Source organism: Augochlora pura, chromosome 7 (assembly GCF_028453695.1).
Source record: "Augochlora pura isolate Apur16 chromosome 7, APUR_v2.2.1, whole genome shotgun sequence".
Lineage (NCBI taxonomy): Eukaryota > Metazoa > Arthropoda > Insecta > Hymenoptera > Halictidae > Augochlora > Augochlora pura.
Window position 1 is genome coordinate 35,988,912 of NC_135778.1, and position 16,296 is coordinate 36,005,207.

The 16,296-nt window shown below is 47.6% G+C and overlaps 2 protein-coding genes across 2 annotated transcripts in view; one reads left to right on the forward strand and one right to left on the reverse strand.

The window, feature by feature from the left end:
- LOC144473801 (troponin C) overlaps nucleotides 1-2,885 on the forward strand; it is a 42,346-nt gene extending 39,461 nt beyond the window's left edge. The window contains exon 5 of the mRNA XM_078188022.1: nucleotides 303-2,885. Within this exon, the coding sequence (XP_078044148.1) occupies nucleotides 303-385 (83 nt within the window). The 3' untranslated portion in view covers nucleotides 386-2,885. The remainder of the gene's footprint in view (nucleotides 1-302) is intronic.
- Nucleotides 2,886-3,292: 407 nt separating this feature from the next.
- LOC144473799 (uncharacterized) overlaps nucleotides 3,293-16,296 on the reverse strand; it is a 98,119-nt gene continuing 85,115 nt past the window's right edge. The window contains exons 3-8 of the mRNA XM_078188020.1: nucleotides 14,232-14,427; nucleotides 12,571-12,781; nucleotides 11,282-11,606; nucleotides 10,320-10,586; nucleotides 7,244-10,220; nucleotides 3,293-6,874 (exon numbers count right to left, since the gene is read on the reverse strand). Coding sequence (XP_078044146.1) covers nucleotides 6,548-6,874; nucleotides 7,244-10,220; nucleotides 10,320-10,586; nucleotides 11,282-11,606; nucleotides 12,571-12,781; nucleotides 14,232-14,427 — 4,303 coding nt within the window. The 3' untranslated portion in view covers nucleotides 3,293-6,547. The remainder of the gene's footprint in view (nucleotides 6,875-7,243; nucleotides 10,221-10,319; nucleotides 10,587-11,281; nucleotides 11,607-12,570; nucleotides 12,782-14,231; nucleotides 14,428-16,296) is intronic.

The window sequence follows — 16,296 nt, forward strand, 5'->3', positions numbered from 1 at the left end:
AAAATTGAATAGTATAAGCGGGCAGACTTTTTGATGAAAGTGAGATTTATTGTATATCGTTAATTAAACTAATTCTATATTACAAATGAAAGACGAATAGAAAGGTCAACGTTTGTTTTAGAAGAGATCCGATAAAAATGTTAAATTTAGAAGTTTAACTTTTACCTAGAAATTAATTAATACTACAGATTTGAAAAACAAGATATTTTAAGGAGAGTATTGCGAATCGTCATCGCGAATTCGGATGTCCGCGGTGAAGGGTTGGCAGCAATCGAGCTTCATCTACGATTTCATTGTTACAGAATTCGCGCACGCGCTCGGCGAGCCAGGGATCGACGACGACGACGACGACGAGGACGAGGAGCTGCAGTCCCCGGGTTACTAGAATTTTACCTATTCTCGTCTCTGTGTTAGATAGAACGAATTAAAGATGAACGAACGGCGATCGCGTACGGATCGCGCTCACTGTTCTACCCTCTGGCATTCGCGGTCGCGAGCACGACCCCCCTGCCGCGGCAGGCGCGCGACGATCGAGAACATGAACGAGCGGCGGAAAGCGGGAACATTTCGACTTCCCGCTGACGCGGAAGATGGTTGCCGGTCGTGCCGATAGGGCGCGGCACCTTCTGGTACCGCGACAGGGTCACGAACCGCGGCACCGTTTCGAAATTTACCGTCTGATAACGTTCGGTTAACCAGTTAACTGTGGCGATCTCGTTGCAAAGCGTGTGTCGCGATAATCAGGCGATGACGAAGGAATTTACGAATCCAACTGAAATTATTTATAATTTTCATTTGTTCCTTTTATTTCGTCTTGATCTCTAAATATTTTAAACGTATTAAAATTTACGGATATGATTTAGTTATCGCCAGAATTATAATTTAAATATCAAATTGTAACGAAATTTTACGCTTGTTGGATATAATCGTCGTGACACAAAATTCTGCCACATCTCCATGACGGATATAGTCGTCGAACACACTTAACTGGTTAATGTCAGAGGACCGTTTTCACAAGCCCTAATCTCGCCTACCGTAAGATCTCTGTAGATACAATGGCAGCTGCGATTTTATGTTACCTCGAATCGTCGATCGAATACGCTTCGCAGTCCTATTTCCTTTTAACTCTTTCGCTCCGACGGGCGTATATATACGCCCTCGAAGAATGACCATTTATATACGAAGAGCGTATATATACGTTTATACTTTTATTCCGCACTTTTGTTAATCAACACACAGTTGACTATAATATTTAAAGAAATAAATTATGATTACAAACTTTTATATTTCAGAAAACAAAATGTATTACTAAATGTGATAAATATCATTGTAAAATTTAGGAAACAAGAAACTGACTTCTACTTTGTAGCATTTCAGTGTCAACTACTCAGTAATGCACTCCATAGCGAAAGGGTTAAAAGAGCTTGTAAAAGGTCAGATTATTACACAGATAGCAGCAGACCGGAAATATTAAGAGAATACAATATGTTCGAACGATTACAAACGCGACAGAGATGATATTTTTCAACGAACTAAACTCGCTCGTTTTATTCGCGGCGCGACCATAATTAATCAGCACGGCGAGTTCATAATCTCGAGGCACGCCGTCTACCGTATCTAGTAAATAACACAGATTCGACCTCTTGCGATGGTCGCGTGTCCAGCGCGAATGCGAAACACAGGGTCAACGCGGCAATTGTTTTCGCGTAACATAAAGTCACAGCCGGCGGGGCGTCTAACTTTCTTCGTTAACCCTTTGCGCTCCGAATGCTTTTATATTTAAGAGTGCAGCAACTCAGACATTTTTATTTTGGCGCACAACTTCTGTTTTGATAAAAAAAAGGTCTTGAATTAATAATAAGAATTCATTTATTTCATTAATATAATTTCTGATAAAAGATACGGAATTTGAAATTTAAATTTAACAAACTGCGCAACAGCGGCGCCTATGGAGTGCAAAGGGTTAACTGTGCAGTAAAGTATCTACTGGATAAACCTTCTCAGACCGTTTTTGGTGGCTTACGCGACTGTAACGAACGAGGAAAGGGCGAGGGATAAGGCACAAATAGTCGCCGAGTGACGCGCATTGTGCTCCTTCCTCTCGCCAGTTTCTTCGTCCGAATCTCTCGATGTACACGCGACTCGATCGTGAACGATTCCCTTCTAAGATATCTGAATTTGTCGATTTTACTCTCGTCTAACTATAGATCTCATTGTTATTCACCTAAAAGTAATTGTAAGAACCTTAACACTAAACCTACCAAGTCGGTCGAAACGACCGATTCCACACTTTTTCTTTTAAAATCTTTTAGATTATAAAAACTTTTACATGCGAAATTATTAAATGGATATCACGATTGAAGCATAAATTATAACACAAATGGCAGAACATCTAAATAAATTCAGTTTTGCTATTGTTCTGAAGCAAAACGTGTAGCCGCTGTTCGAGCTCGGTAGGTTTAGTGTTAACGCCGAGCACCGCGGATAGGAACCGGATCGATCGACGCACCGAACGATCGATCGGCGTGGTTGAATTGGAAGCTTATCCGAGAACCGGCTGACAATCGTTGATCAACGGCAGAAGACGTTGCTATTCGTTATCAGGGAGATACAGCTCTACTTGATGGAATATCGTTGTCGGGCATCCCCCGTTTTGTCCTTTTATCCGAAACCGGGAAAGCGAAACCCGAAAAACCGACGACTTTGTTCGGGGGAGAGATGTTAACGCGGAATTTGAAATCGATCTTGATCGCTTTGCTCTCCTCGAGCTTCGTACTGTGTACCTTATTAAACGATACTTCACTGTTTCGCCAAATAACAAAAAGCCGCACGCTGTTTCAAGAATATTTTAAAGGGTCTAATAAATCTAATAAAGTGACGATTCTTCTTCATGTTCCAGCTTGCAATCCTCCCGATCGTTGTCCATCCCGAAATCGTTTTTTATGGTTTCCCAAATTATTGCTGCTTGAATTTTGTTTACAAGCGGAGAAACGATCGGAGAATATTTATTGTATTGTCGAGATCGTTTATCGACCAATTAGCGTATTTGCATTTTTATTGTATTAGAATGTTTTCAGTAGACTAGGATTTTTCTTTTGAGACACAGTTATTTGGTAAATAGAAAAAATAGAAATGGAAAAAATATGCCAAAGTTACAGAATCCAGACGATTGTTTCAACAAAAGTCAATTCAAATGAAACGGTATTGCGCCATCTCAAATTCTCGTCAATTTCTAAAAGCAAAATTAAAGAGATCGGGTTGCTCGAAAACAGCAGCCGCGCAGATATTTCTTGAACGTTCATTTTTTATTAGCGATAAATAAACTTACATATCTTTACAGTAACAACATCCTCTCGTAACTCTCGGAAAATATGGTAATATCTATCCGCGTAAATACAATATAGATCAAGACTTCCATTCTGTTGCGTTCGTATCATCTTATTGTTGCCGCTTAATGGTATGCTTTCGTAGTTGAACCGTGTCCGCGTGAATAGCGACACGCTCGCGTCCCGTGACACACACACCGAGACGAAAATTACGGGCGCGCTTCTCTGATCTTTTCGGGAGAATTAAAGTTAAACGGAAAAAAAAATATAGAACACGGAAGAGAAGAAAGAAAAGCTCTGTACGACGCGAAACGCGTGTACGGAGGATCTAACCGTTGCGCGTGTACGGGTTTTACAATGGCGGCCTGCGAGCCCTTCGGGAAGATACGCGTTGCCGACGCGTCCCCGCGAACTCGCCCGACGTCGCGCGAAATCACCGACACCGTCCGTCCACGATAACGTTCGTCGTCCACGAAACACGGACGTCGCTTTCAATTTCGTTTCTATTCGCTACTGCCATTCGCTCGACTCTAAAAGCAACCGGAGTATCTGTACGTGCAATATTTGTTTGCTCCCGGCTCTGCGCCGCTCGCGAGTCCTCGACTCGTGACCAGCCCTATCGACGTGTTAACAAATTAGGGGCGCGAGACTCCGCGCGTCGTGTTTTACTCGAATTTACAAGCACCGAGTCTCTTTTGCTCGCTCTGCTTCCCACACGGTGGAGTCCGCCGATTTATCCGAACCTTCGGGTGAAAAATAACTATGACGTTCGTAAAACATGGTCCAAATAGAAAAAATCACTGTGTTCGTGTAGCAAGATCGCCACCTGGCAGTGGTTGCGATCAAAATAGCTCAATCGCGAGTACGGTTGCCCGAAAGTCGCAACAATCGCGTTCAGACATGCGGACCTCCACCGTGATCGAAGAAAGCGTCGCGTCCGCGGAACAATACAAGTTTTGAAAGACGCGCGACGCTTTAGCAAGTACGCATACGCTCGTGCACCGGTTGCCGTGCAATTCATTCCTGGCCGTCTAGACTGTGGGCACAGAACGCAATAAAATAAAAACTTCAACGAAACCCGAGAAAGTTTTTATTTTATCTTCACTCGAACATCCTCAACGAAAGAAACGAACCTCCTCTGCGCGATTGCAGCACCCCCCGCCAATTGGTTCTAGAAAAATGTAAAATCGAAGAAATGTCCACAGTCCAGCGATGCGACAGCGTGTGCCGCCTACGCGTCTCATGCTCGGAGTCTGCGCGCGCGTGTTCGCGCGAAGCGATTGCAACCGTGCTGCAATCGTCTCTCGGTTTACAATTCTAACGATAGCGAGCGTACAATTGTCCAACGTGAAAACAAACGGGAACGCGAGAAGCACGAATCGAGGATCGTGCCGGATGCAAAACGAACCTCGCGAGCCGCCGCAAACATTTTCGGCGACGCGCGTCCGCCTGTCGCGTTTCCCTACGCCATTCAGCTCTCGCCGTTAAACTCTGGTCGTCTCTATCTCAGTCCTTGACCCCAACCAGGTCGCCGTTGGAATCATCCGTTCCGCAAAGTCGTCTCGAAGCATTCGAACTCCGCGTCAAAACCGAATCGTGTCCGCGACCGATCTCCCTCGCTTACACACCTCTTTTCACTTCGCCGACGGAAAAAAGGCTATACAATAGTCAAAAAATATGATTCGCCGATAATCTCGTACAAGGCGATATATATGTTTATACATACATAATATTTATACGCATGTACCAGTTAAGAGGAAAAAGCTTTCGTTTAATGATATACCAGGTACCTCCGGTCCACACACGCCCGGAGGTGATCCTTACGCGTGTACGTACGTTCGCGAGCATGCCCAAGCGTCGTCGCGCGATCGAAGTACGTCGCTCGCGCCGCTGAGAATTCGTCAAAACCTTCACCCCTCAATCGCGTCATCCTCGTGGCTTATTCGAAGCAGAACCGACCGACGGTTGTCGCCGCGACATTGATAAATACGCGTCGTCGAATAGCGATCATCGCGCGCCACAAAGTCGAATACATGTGTTCGTGGTTTGCCGCGTGTCGGAGGATCGTTCGTCCACGGACGGTCAAGGGCGACATTTTTCTTGACCGCAGAAAAATGAACGCCCTATCGATCCGCGAACGATCCAACGCGATAGCCGCGCCCAAGCGTCCCGCTCTCATTCCTTTCGAGGAACTGAATTTCTTTTCTGTTACATTTTTGTTCGCAAAGTCGCGCGTGCTCGTGGAAAAACGTTCAAAAAGGTGTCTCGTCATCTGGGCGACAGGTTTACAAAAATTTGGCGCGTCTCGGTCGCGCTACGTCTTAAAAGCTGGATGCGCGCGCTCACGCGATTTACGGAATCACAATTGTGTATATATAAAAAAGAATCAGACCTCTTCGTAATCTCGCGCAACTGTCCCGTTTGAGCAGTCGAGGTTTTGGCTTTTTCTCAAGTCACTGCGCATAACCGGCGAATTCGGAATCGCACTCTGACAGGGTCCAATCGTAGAGCACTGCAGGTTCCACACCGATAACGGAAAACGAACCACAATAACGCACACTTCAGACTCGCGACGTACAATCAAAAGTCTCATCGTGTTGTGGTGATCAATGCTAAGTGTCCTTGGATAAGTAACATTTAACCGCGCAACAACGTGTCTCTCATAAGTATCGTTTCAAGCAACATCGTTGTAAGTAGCGAACGGATCGCAGCGTCGCTGTAACAATCAGCCTGTCGTTTTCATTTGCGAAAACAATCGTCCCGTCGCCGCGTCCGTTTGCTACCGATCTCGCGTCTCCCGAACTCTTTCTAGCCGACACCGAACGGAGAACCGTTCGCGTGCCGTGGTCTTCCGAGTAAAACATTCGCAGCTTCGCGGAGAGTCTCTCCGCGTTGCTGAACCGTCGGATGAATTCTTAAAGCGTTTTTTGGCAAGTGTCGACTGTGTAAAACAGTCGGAACACGCTACCGACGAAAAACGCAGCCCCGTTGGAGCGATCGTCGCGTGATGTCGCGATCTTCCTCTATCGATCAATGACTCCTCAACGCTGTCCTTCAGGATTACGAGCGTTCGCGATGGCAACGGTGGCGGCGGCGTTGGCGGCGGCTGCGGCGTACCGCTGTCGCCTTCTCCTGACGACGGAGGGCGTGTTTAATTTTCGACGGCGGTGCGACGACGGGACCGAGGAACGACTGTGATCCCATCTCGCTGCTCGTCTACCTCAAAGGACCGGCTCCTCGTCGGTGTCTTCGTTCTCCTCTTGCTCCTGCGTCGAACACTGCGCTCCCGATGATCCAGCCGGCAATGAGCTCGTCTTTACCCGTCTTTGCCTTTTCTGTTGGCTGCTGCCGCCGCCGCCGCCGCCGTTGCTGCTGCTGCTTGCGCTGGAAATGCTCGAGCTGCTGATCGAATTCGCGCAAGCCGTGACCAAGTCCGTCCGGTGGCCGTGCGGGTCTATCAAGGGCCGCAGAGCGGATCTCAGGGACCAGGAGAGTCGTGGATATGTGCGCTCTTGCTGGGTCATCAACTCTTTGCTTTGATTCTGTGTCTGCGGAAAAGAAAAATTGTTTCAATACTTATTCAAACTTTGACTCGATTCGAGAGGAAAATGGTCAAGTTCAATGGAGTGACAATAGGTTGGCACGGTCGATGTCGACGAAAAATGATGAAGGAAGCCAGCCAACAGTTTCAACTTGATGAACACCCTTCTTTCGAGAAAGCGTTGCAGCGACGAGTAATGAAATGCGAGTGAAACGATAAATGAGGTAATTAAGATAATTGAATCGGGTCGAGTGCGATGAAAATAATAATGGTATAATGTATAATAAACGATAGAATAATACGCGAATTATCGACCGCGTGGCTCGTTAAAGACGCGCGAAACTGTGACAATCGTAGCTATAAATAACAGGCTTACCTCGGAAAGGTCGCTCGACCCGGTTTCCTGCGGAGCCAACAGCTTCTTGCTCTCGGCGAATTGCCTCAGCGATTTCTCTCGAACGTAGACGTACGGTCTGATGACCCTGAGATCCTGCCGGCGGATGTAGTAGTGGGCCTTCATGGTTTTCAGCTCGCCGCCGTGGAACACCGAGACGAGGAAACCCTCGGTGAGATCGTCGAGATGCTGGCCGATCGCCAGCACGTTGTAATTGTGCCGCTTCGCGATCGAGTATAGCCGCGCTCTGATCGTCCGATTGCAAAAGCTGCACGCGCCGTTCGCGTCCATGGGATCGTCCGGCCGGTTCTCGGCGACGTCGCAGCTCGGCTTGCCGGTTTGGTCCTCGTAGAAATAGGGGACGCCCATGGTCTTCAGATAGCTCATCATCCCGATCGGGTCCTGTCCGTTCGTGTCCACCGCGGCCGCGCCGATCTCGAAATCTATGCCCTTCGACCTCGCGTAGAATCTGTACTGATGCAACGTGTGCAGCAAGCTCAACGAGTCCTTGCCGCTGATCGACAGGCAGACCAACACCTTGTCGTTGTCTCTGATCATGTCGAACTCCTGTATAGCCTCGACGGCCGGTTTCCAAACGCTCTTCGGCGGACAATGCCACTGCGGTCGGGCCGCGTCGGTTTTAGCCCCGTCCTTCGCTTCGAACGCCACCTCCTGATCCTCCTCTTCCTTCAAATCGCTCGAGCATTCCTCCTCGTCCTCCGAGAAGTCGTCGTTCTGCCGGACCTGTTGCTTGCAATTAGACTTGTTCACCAGAGCCGTGATAGAGGCCGTCCTTGGCTTGCGACCGTAGCTATTCGTAGAATTGGACTCGGCGCTGCTGCTGCGCTTCAAATCGACCGAGTCCAAGGACTTGTCGCTCTCGTGGAAAGACAAATTGATCCCGCTGTCCTGCGAGCTGACCGAGTTCACCGCGGAGTATATTTTTGGCAGGATCTTCCTCGCGTCGCCGATCTCGAGGCCGCCCCTCTCGTGGCCGTCGTCGTCGTTCAGATCGTCGTCCAGATCGTGGACCACCTCCTCGTCGTCGGTCTTCGACTGGCTCCGCACCATCTGCTCGCTCTCCGTCGGCTTCATCACGTATATCACCGTCTCGTCGGAGGAGCACTCGCTGGACATCTTACTCTCCTGCTGCGTCAGCTCGCCGACCTTCCCCGAGATCTCAATCGGGCCGCTTCGTCTGGAGCTCGAGAGCCGAGGCGACGCGGAAGGCTGGACCGCTCGTCCCCTGTCGGGCGAGCCACAGCCGTTCGAGGAAACATCGGAAGCGGACGCGTCCGGAGAGTATCTGTGCAGCCCGTCGACGGCGTTCACCATGCACCTGATCTCGGACTTGACCTCGCTGGCCATCTCCTTCGAGAACTCCATCAAGTACTCGGCTATGTTGCTAGCGGTGAACGAGTCGTGTCTCATCTTGTCCTCGACGCTCGACTGGCCGCCAATGGCGCTCACGTTGCGCGAGTGATGCTGCGGCGTGTTCTCCGACGTGTTCGTCTCGGAGAGCGCGTCGTCGACCTTCGAGATCACCTCGCGGATCTCGGACTTGATCTCCGTCGCCAGCTCCTTGGTCACCTCCTTCACGTACGCGCTCAGATCGTCCTCCGACCTCTGGCCGCCGTTCGCGGAGATCGGCGAGGATCTACCCCCGCCGATGAACTTCTCCGTGTAATCGCTGACCGAGGAGTACGAGGACGGTGGCGAGGCCGTGTTGTGATAATTTAAGGAGAGGATCGAGTGGCTCGGGCTGCCGTTGTCGAGCTCCAGCGAGTTCAACTCGGTCTGGCTGCTGCAGCTGCAGTGGTGTCGCCTGGGCTTCGCCGAGTTCCCATTGTTCCCGCTCAATCCTAAACTAGTCAGAGTTTGAGGACTCAGCGGGAGCGGCGGTATAGGGGAGGAGGACGACGAGGCCACCTTGCGATTCACCGAAGCGTTCTCCCCGCCCCCGGTACTGCCGAGAGAATTGCACCTGGCACGGCCGGCGTTGGCAGCGTCGATCAGATCCCTTTCCTCTTTAATTGGCCTGTTGCCTGCGTGCGAGATCGTGCCGAGGGCCGAAGGCGTGACCACCTCGCCGACGGCGAATCTCACGGGCATCGGCGAACTCGGGCAAGTAGCCGGCGACCTCTGACCGGTCGTACCGTGGTTCCGATCGGCGCTGACCGTTCGCTCCTCTTCGTTGCCGCTGCTGCTTCCGCCTCCTCCGCTGGAGTAGCATGTCTGGAACTCGGTCGCGTTCAGCAGAGTCTTTCTCACCGAGCTGAGCGCCGGCAGGCTCCGATGCCTAGGCGAGCTGGCGGACATCGGCAGGTTGCCCGTCCGCGGAATGTCGCTGTTCAGTCGGCGGATGCTGTTCACCAGGGCCAGACAGCTGATCTGGTTGTCGTGAGTGGTGGTCGGCGTGTGGTGGCCGAGCCGGTTCCACGACAGCGTCGGGTTGAAAGGTACGTCTTGCTTCACGTTCTGCGAGTTGCCGAGCAGCAGATCCTGCGCCTCGCTGGGCAGCATGAACCATCGCAGAGCCTCCATCCGCTCGGACACGAAGTTGTAGCTACGGTCGATCTGCAGCGGGTATCTCTGCGCCATTTTTCTCGCCCGATTGAAGATGTTCCGAGCGGTCTGCAGACAGTCGCCGTAGTTCTGCGGCAGAACCCCGGCACCGGACACCCTCCTCTCCGAGGCGTTCATCTTCCCGTCGGTGTACCTGATCGAGCTGAGCCACTTCCGCTCTTTGAACACGCTGTTCGTGTGGTGCCGCCACTCCCCGGTGTCCGGGTTCAAGGTGTACTGCGGCAACAGCTTCCAGCCCTCCGTCGCCACCATCTTCAGCGCCTCGAGCACGAACGCTACCTCCGCCTCGGACATGAAGTACGGGAACGAGAGCTTCGCGAAACCCGGTCGCAAACCCTCCGTGTTCGTCTCCTCGTTGTCGGCGTTCTTCTCGCTGAAAGAAACCAGAGAGCATGAACGACCGATCTCTTCCCTTCGGCTTAGCCCGAAATCGATATAGCGGCGGCGAAGACTGGTCTCGAATTTCACGTACCCCTCCACGAGCACCTTCTGGTACTCCTTGGCCAGTTCTTGGTCGATTCCCATCAGGTCGTGAGCGTAACGACCCGCGCACGCGCATCCGCCACGCGCCTGTATACCAAACACGTCGTTCAAAACGGCGCAGACGAAGTTGTGATGGAGAAACGTGCCACGGGGGTGCCGCACCATGAACGAGAAGATGGGCAGCCTCTTGACATTCTGCGAGCCGTTCCCGAGCAGAATCAGTTCCGGAATCGTGCGCACGTGGGCCAACACTTGCCTAAACGGGAAAACGAGAAATGGGCGCGCTTTAAAATGCAGATCCACGCTCTACCGACGCCATCTCCTTATTCCTACGTCTCAAGGAACTACGTACTTCGCGATTCGATCGATTTTTACTTTACCGACGATTGACATATGGTCCCATGGTCCGTATATATTTTTAAACATATTAAAATTTACGAATATTATTTAGTTTTTTCCAGAATTAGAATTTAAATAGCAAACTGTAACAAAATTTTACGCATGACGAATCTAATCGTCGTAAGAGAAAATTCTGCTACAACTCCAGTCATCAACAATACTCTTAACTGGTTAAATATTCAAGATATCTTTATCCAACGAACCGAACCATCGAATCGCGATTCCAAGAACCGAAAAACAAATTCGATCGCGAAGTGAAACATATCAACGACGCGCGACAAAGGAACAATGAACAACAGGCCTTTATCTCTGATCTTTTGCTGGAAAATTTTCAGCCGGTTAATTATGCTCGGAAACATGTATATCTGTGTTCACGTGTTCGAAGGGAGCTGACACACGCGGAGATAAGAAGAGAGAAGCAAAAAAAACAAGAAGCGGCGATCGAGCTCCGCCGATGGCGCTCGAGAGATTCTCCCTAGTTGGCGTTCCTCCCTAGTACATGCTCAGCGGAGCGCGTGTAATTATAAAATGTTATTTTAAGAACGATCCTACCTGGAGATCTTATCTTGCCGGGCGACGATAGCTCGCGGCGTGACGTTCTCCTTCAATTGGACCGCGAGCCCGCATCTGATGGTCTCGACGACACCGGCGGTGCCGCTCTCCTCCCTCAGCTCCGGGTCGCGGTGATAGTGATGGGAGTCCCTCATGTCTTCCGTGCCAATTTGATCTTTGAGGAGTGATCGTTTCGCGACCAGCACGCCGGGGGACTGCACGCCGCCGATGAACTTGTGCCCGGCGAATATGATCGCGTCCTTGTGCACCGTTGTCTCGCCGACACCCGGCAGATGCGGATTCATGTCCATCTGCACGTACGGCGCTGGAAAAGCAGGCGTTATCGATCAAGAACGAAACGTATGGACGTCGATGGATCATTCGTCGTTTCGACGGCGTGCGTAACGCGTTAACCCTTAACGGACGAGAGGCGATTCTCACGGTGTTTATGTTGAGATAATTTATTTAATTACATAAAAAATTACATACAAATTATATTTGTATTACATAATTGAGCCAATTCTAGTCATTAACCCTTTGGGACACGGTGGGATTAAAAATGTCCCACCTTTATCATGTACGATGATGCATGGTGGGACATTTTTAGACTCACCTCGTAGTATCGTAATAGCTGCATTTTTACTCTGTTCATTCCTAAACTCTATAATTCTATATAATATCTAATATATCTGTAATATATCTAATTCTATAACAACAAATTCGATTGAATTACTACTTATTTATGTTTTTATATGCTTTCAAGAAAAAGATGCCAATTCTGTTTAAAAAACGCGACAAAATATCTGCGCCATATGGGTCTATTTACTTCCTGAAATTTTGTGCCTCAAAGAGTTAAAACACTCTGTAATTTCTACAGGATACACTCTTATAGTGTAATTTTTAATTTATATTATTTAAATGTAATCCGGACTATGTACACTTCTATGTGCATCACTTTTATGTAACACGAAAGGGCCTTACTAGCCCGTTAATAAAGAATAATGATAAAAAATAATAATAATATATATATATTATATATTTATATATAACACAGTTGACACATCTGAGAAAATCACCTCGTCCTGCTATCTCGCAACGGAAAAGTCGTCGTCCGCTAAGGGTTAATAAATAAATATAAAAATATATAATAAATCGTCCGCCATTTTGAATGACCGGACGATAAAGTGTGTATTTTTTTCGCGAAAAGCGGAACGTTTCCGTCGATCTTTGTGTCGGGCTTTGTTCCGCGATCTTTCATCATCTGACTTAAGTATCGCGTCGATCGTTACCTGCCGCCGTGTAATCCCAGATGCTGAGCGCCCCGAATTGGTGCAGCAGAAGGGTCGTTGCGACGTCATCTGCCAATACGCCGGTTATGCAACTGGCAGCGCTGAAGCAGCCGATCATTTGCGTAACACCCTCCGCACGCACTTTGGCCAGGCTCCGCTCGAGATCGTTCAGGTCCAAGAAACCCTCGCGGGTCTCCGACACCCGCATTATCTGTGATCATTTAAATATTATATTATTTGACGTCGCGAATAATTTGTGCAACTTCGATGAACGCGGAAAGATAATAAAGAAGTCTTGTGAACAATTGTTCTCTACAACTGTATAACCTCGCTTTGTGACCGAAGATTTCCAAAGCCGCGCTTTTTTATTATAGATTAAATTAAATTATTAAACTATAGAGAGAACAAAAGAAAGTTACATGCTTTTTAAAAATTAAATTACGCTACTTGAATTTTGTTTAGAATAATAAAATGACAACCCTTGGCAAGAATTTTACAATCGAATACACTTGTACCGAATTTACAGATATTTTAAGAATATTCAGGGTTATAAAATGTTCTTGTATGCAAGTAACAATGTATAGAAAACATGATGAAAAATAGAAAATACTGTAACTTTCTCGAAGGTAATCCGCAATACAAGAAGATTGCAAGCATTCGTTTCGTTGGAAAAGTGTGCTGCACGCGGTACTGTTGAGTAGGTCTTAATCGAACGATTAGATTGGATTTATTTTAATTCGGAGTTATATTTAACTCGTTCCGGCAGCTAATCCTGCTCTCTTATTGGATATTCAGATTAGATCGGAATCGCATTTCACGCGCGTCGCGTGCACGTAAATACGGCGGGCGGAAACTTCTACAGAAACACCTGTACTTTTTAACGAAGACAGTCAAGTATTCTGTTAATAAAATAAAGGGTCTGTTGAATAAAAATAAAAATAAAATTAAAAATAAAATTAAAAATAAAAATGGAAATAAAAAAAAATAAAAATAAAAAAATACAAATAAAAATAAAAATAAAAATGAAAATAAAAAAAAATAAAAATAAATTAAAACTAAAACTAAAAATGAAAATAAAAAGGGGAAGCACACGATTCCAAAGCAGTTTGCAAAGCACCGCGATTCGCGCTGCTCCCGAGAAGGAAAGGAAGAGAGAAACTCGGTGAATCAGAAATACTCTCGACGAAGCTTTAGTATCTTGTGAACTTAGCGTTTCGAATTGAATTTCCGATTGAGCAAAAGTTGCCCAGGTAGACAACTTGCGCGAAGCGAACGAGTTCGAAATTCCGAGGCCAGAAAATATGTTTAAAACATAACCTTAACATAATTTCAAGTGCAAACGGTTAACTCTAAAAATGAAGATTCTTTTTAAAAAGACATTTATGACTTGTAGAATCGTTGGCAGAAAGTCGTAGATGCCAATGGAAATTATTTCTAACCTAATATTTCTTCTTGTGACTTTCTACCGACAAACGCGTAAATCTGACTAGCGTCATATAGTAACAGACGTCTTCCGCAACATTTCGAATGCGGTTCGAGTGTGTCCCCGAGCTTCTAGGATCGAGAATACTCCGGCGACTCACCGGTGAAAAATCTTCGTACGTAAAATCTCTGCGCGCACGCTGGTCGCGCATATATATATCTTTTTTTCTTCTCCTTACCCTGACACCGTGCTCCCGCCAAGGCCGCAGATTCGCGTGATGCTCGAACGGTCCGACGAACACCACCGTGGATTTCGTGAGATCGAGGTGTCGTAGGAGAGCGCGAAGGGCAGCCGCCGTGCCTTGACCCGTGAACAGCACCGCATCCTGCTCGCCGGCCCCCACCGCGTGTCTCACGATGTCTCTGGCTTCGTGTCTGGAAACGTTCGTCGGTCAGGATATATCGATTCGTCCTTCCGCTGACATTAACGATCGTATAAAAACACGGCCTGGCGGATCCGCCAACCGAGGGCGTACCACCGAGATTCCCTCGCGTTTTCTCGGCTCTACATCCGCGAGGACTATAGCGAGAACACAACGCGGCAGCCTTCGAGCGATCGCGACCGTGTCTCGATAGCGTCAACGCGACTAAAATATACCGGTTACGAGTACGGTTATTATATACGAACGCTTTGCCGACCGGTTGTTCGGCCGTAACGTTCGCATTGTTCTAGGCTAATTGAATCTGGTTATTTTATTCATTTTATTCGTCGCAAAAGGTGTCCAATATTTAACATCTTATCGTACTTTGACGAGTCCGATTCGTGATGGAAATTAGTAGTAATTAATTATTAAGTATGGTTGTTATTCTGTTCTTTATAGTTGGAATACAATTTTAATTCCTTGTCGTACTTTAACGAATCAGACTCGTGATGGAGATTTAAAACAAAAGTCTGATATACTCTAGTTTAAGGTTATGTTAACACTATGCCGTCCGGCGTTACCACAGTGTTGTTGTGCACAAAGTATAGCTCAACGACCGGCGACACCGCGGTGGTGTCGCATGCAAATATATGAGACAAACAAATTTTACATTTATTTCCATATGTATATTTTCGAAATTTAATGAAACTAGAGGGACAAGATTGAAAACTCATGAGAACTGACGATGAGATTAGTGAAACTTGACAATGTTTATTTTTTCGATAACCTTTCCCGATAAAGGCGACAAGCGAACTGAATCAGTGTTGCCGGCGCCAAGTGAAGAAATCTGAATCAGTGTTGCCGGCGCCAAGTGAAGAAATTTCTGCAAGACGCGCGGACGGCAAGGTGTTAAGGTTATGTTAGACGATCCGTATGCATATGAACATCTTGCAGTATAATAACGAGTCAGACTCGTGATAAACATTTCAAGCAACAATAATATGAATATTATTCATTTCTTCTAAATCGAAATTAAATTCTTCTGTTATTAAGGTATATAAATGAAAATACATGAAAGCAATAAAATAAACAAAAATTATGCCCTGTTCAGACAAATATTAAAATCAAATTAGTGCTAAATAACGCAGTGTAAAAGGAGACGTACTGCAAGGGGTTAATGACGACTATTACAGAGATTTACTGAGGGTAAAATAAAAGAAAGACATTGAACGATTCGCGTGTTATCGAACCGTCATCGTTATTGCCGCGGCGGACACGGCAGGCTGGTAACTATTCGCAGGGCTCGGAGTCCACTGGATATTGATCTGGGTACGTCAGCGCCACCCCCGCGCGCGTTTCGTTGCATAAAATTTAGGGATAACGGGACTGTGTGCCGACGACGCGTTCCGCTCGGATTGGAAACTTTGCCAGCTGATCGGCCGAACCAACCTGCAGGAATTCGGCCGGAGCCGACGCGAGGGCCCGCGGCATTAAATTCCCAATCCGAGAGCGAAATAGAAAGGCGACGGTCGAGCGGCGCGGAAAATGAAACGGGCGCCGTTTATCGTCGGCACCGCGCGTCGTCGATCGGAATCGTACGCGCTCGCCGCTAATTTCACGCGGGAATAGGGAAATCGATAATTAGAAATTCATAATGCACCGCGTCGTCGCCCCGGCGCCCGCGTTCACCGTTCTCACACCGTAAACACGCGCCACGTGCGAATTGTTTGGCGTTCGCGGACCATTAAATTCTCAGCGCCGACTGCGCAATTTATCGTGCAAATAAACCGTGCCCGGAGAAGAAAAGAAACGGGGATTTGTATATTTAATATTTACGAGAGAAAGGTAGAATTTAGAATCGATTTACCTATACGGTTCACCT